The following is a 3,365-nucleotide window of genomic DNA, read 5'->3' as shown; positions in this document are numbered from 1 at the left end:
GGTTAAAGCTGCTTCCAATTGCTCGATGTACAGACTCCATCACTGGACTCCGTAGTGCCAGCCTCTGGTTTGGCTTTAGGAAAAGGGCTTTACCGCCATTGCTTGTCTTGGTTACTTTGAAAGGAATTCACTCTCCAAACGATCGCTTGCGTCAAGATTTCCGGGGAAAGGGGATTCTCCTCCAGAGGTGAGGGTATCGGAAGGGGTGTCGGCAGGGCCCGGGGCAGTGCTTTACCGCCATTGCTTGTCTTGGTTACTTTGAAAGGAATTCACTCTCCAAACGATCGCTTGCGTCAAGATTTCCGGGGAAAGGGGATTCTCCTCCAGAGGTGAGGGAATCGGAAGGGGTGGCCGTTCTCTGAAGGGGCAGGGCACTGGGTTGGGGAGTCATTAACGGGAGAAGAAAGCATTAGGGCGGTGATTTGGGGGCGGGTTAAGGGCTTCTCAGGGATTATATGAATTCTAGAATTGCAGCTTCCCGTTTGCTTTACTCTGTGTTCTGAAGACTGGGAATTTGTCCGTTGTCCTGTGGGGGGTGGATCTGGTCCCTTCTCCAGAACCTGCTGGGGCTTCCCCTGGCGTGGTCCAGACTGCTGCTACAGGCAGTCTGCCAGGAGAACCTCCAGCAGGAGTACACGGGGCAGGTTTGGGTCTGGATTTCAGTGAACCAAAGACCTTGTTAAGGGGGGTGATTAAGCCTTTTATTAAGATGCAGCCAAATTCTTTTCCCAGGGAAATAACAGCTTCATCTTAAGTTTTAAAAATCATTCCCTCTCTTCCCCCAAACTGAGCCCCTGTAAGGGAGAGGGGTGTTTAGGAAAGGACTGGGAGGGCTGCAGGGCCCTTTTTCTCTTCCATCTCTCTCCCATCTGCCGGAGCTTGTCCTGACCCAGGCGATGCGTTTGGAGAGTTCTGTTTAGGTAAGAGGGTACTTAACAGATCAGTACTGAAAACACAAAGCAATAATTTTTGTTACTGAGACGAGAGTCTGTATGTCTTTTTTTTAAATATTTCCTAATTAAAGAAAAGCTGCATTTTATTGGGTTTATTTTTATTCTATATACTTCAAATTTGGGTCTGCGGACAGCGCTTTCCTCCCTCTTGGTATATGCGCTGAACTGCTTCCGTGCCCCCTCCAGACGTGCCAGGCCAGATGTGCTGCTGCTGGGCTGTGATTCACTCTCTGGCCAGTGCTGCCACTGCCTGGAGGCTGGGGCTCCGGTTTCAGGGTGGGCATTTTTTTAAAAAGAAATAATAAAGCTGTGTTTTTAAGCCAGTAAGTTATTACACTCCAATGTTTGTTCTCTCCACACTTGTAACCCTTTTTCCAGATTTCAGTTTTAAATTCCTAATAAATTATTTGAAAACTGTCCTTCTCTGATATTATTTGGGGGGTGGGAGATTTTCAATGGAGGAGATTTCAGGTGAACGTGGACCTGGCAGGAGTCACATCCTGCCATTAGGATAAAAGCCCCAGGCAGGGCTCTGACTTTGTGTTCTCCTCCCAGAATTTGGCAGTGGCCCAGTTTTTAATGTGAGGCAGGTCTGGTTTTAATAGAGATTGTGTCTCTTCTCTGCGTTACAGAGGTTTTGAATAGATATTTGTAGGTTCAAGAAAGGAGGAGACACTGTGGTGCTTAGAAGTTTGGCTCACGTGCTCTGGATTCAATGACTGGTGGACGCAGGAGGCTACATCTAAGAAACTAAAATGTGGAGATGGAAAGAAAAGTCCTTAACAGACAACGCTACAAGAGCAAGGTGAATTCTAACAGTCTGAAATAGTGGGGAACCCTGTGCAGCAGGTCTTAATTATAGACAAGTCTTTAAAATAATGTAAAGCTCAAGCCTGTAGGTTTAGGAACCCATTGTAAGTTGGGATGTTCTCACAAGCATGGTGAGGACCAGCGGCTTTGTATGCGGCACAGGTTGGAAACCAAAAATAGCCTTGGTGGAAAAATCTTTACCCTGCTGGGATTTTTCTCATGAGACAATCTTGGAACACTCACATGCTCACTTTCCCACACTTGGTGATCCTCTTGTTGAATTAAAATGTATGAAATCCAAGATAGGACAGTATTTTTGATTTGTGACTTTAAAAGGCCAGTTTATTGGAAGCTTTCTTGGGAATATCAGTAATAGATCAGACTTTGAGAAGTGAGCAGTCTAGGATCTGTGTCTTTCTGTAAATATACTAAACCTGTGGCCCTGACAGTGTTAGAGCCTCTGGGGACTGAATACGAGTGCAGTATTTTGGACTTAGCTGAGCTGACCTCAGGAAATTTTTTCTTACCCATTTTTTGATCTTACTTCAAGGTTCCCAACCTGCCTTGTACCGTGGCACAGAGAACCAGAGGGCCAAACCGAGTTCTGTTCTGGTGCTGGAGAAACTGCTGTCTCTGAGCTGCTGCAGTCTGCAGTGTGCGTTGAAATTTCTAAGCCCCGTTCATTTCCAGTGTAACGCCCTTAAGCTCATACAAAAACACACTCTGCTTCTTGCTGAAGGCAGACACAGAGGCTTTCCAGGTTGCTTGGCTCCTGTTTCTTCTCTAGTAGCACCACCTTCTCCCCTGTGGTTTCAAAGTTAAAAACAGCTTGAATTTTTTTCAGTTCAGCTCTTGCCAAATTGTCGTTTGGGGCGAGTGAATGACCTGTACCTTATTCTCTGAATCAGGCCAGGAGAAATCCACGGAGAGATGCAGGGTTAATGGTAAGTGGCACACCGTAAAAGGAGGATGCCAGTATTAGTAGGCTGGATATTACAGTGCCATCATTTTCCAATGTAATGACCACAATGCTACTATTTTTGTAGTAAAGAGTTCTTAAAAATGTCTGGATCTTTCAGGCTGCATTCTAGTGGTAGCATTAAAAGATTTTAATAGCAAAATCTAGAGGCAAATATTTGCTTTCCTGGCTTTCATAGGTTTAACTCCGCTGGCCTTCAACTGGCCATGTCACAACCTGCTGCCCACAGCCTCCGATGGAAGAAGTCTGCATTTAGTAATGTAAATACTGTTTATCTCACCCATGTCAAGGTGAGCTGGTTGTATAAAGAGCCACATTTTCTTTAGCACCACTTCCTGTCAAGACCTCCAGAAATGAAGTCCCTGGCCCTGCTTCTCCTGCTGTCTGGTATGTAGGTGGCACTCACCCCCCTGGACTGGTAACACCATCCCTAACTCTAACCTTTGTGTCTCTTCTCAGTGGGTGCAGCCAGCGCTGCTGTGTCACCCCGGGCCATGTGGCAGTTGCGCAGTCTGATCAAATGCACCATCCCCAGCAGCCGTCCTCTGAAAGACTATGGTGACTACGGCTGCTACTGCGGCTTGGGAGGCAGCGGGACTCCGGTGGATGAGCTTGACAGGTTT

General features: G+C 46.6%; 1 protein-coding gene across 1 annotated transcript in view; it reads left to right on the top strand.

The window, feature by feature from the left end:
- Window positions 1-3,095: 3,095 nt before the first annotated feature.
- PLA2G1B (phospholipase A2, group IB (pancreas)) overlaps window positions 3,096-3,365 on the top strand; it is a gene marked incomplete at its 3' end in the record, with an annotated part of 1,836 nt that continues 1,566 nt past the window's right edge. Inside the window, exons 1-2 of the mRNA XM_010145521.1 lie at window positions 3,096-3,129; window positions 3,202-3,361. Coding sequence (XP_010143823.1) covers window positions 3,096-3,129; window positions 3,202-3,361 — 194 coding nt within the window. The remainder of the gene's footprint in view (window positions 3,130-3,201; window positions 3,362-3,365) is intronic.

This window comes from Buceros rhinoceros, unplaced genomic scaffold, assembly GCF_000710305.1.
Source record: "Buceros rhinoceros silvestris isolate BGI_N320 unplaced genomic scaffold, ASM71030v1 scaffold32221, whole genome shotgun sequence".
Taxonomy (NCBI): Eukaryota; Metazoa; Chordata; class Aves; order Bucerotiformes; family Bucerotidae; genus Buceros; species Buceros rhinoceros.
The sequence above is the reverse complement of the archived record's forward strand: the minus strand, read 5'-3'. Positions and strand labels throughout refer to the sequence as shown.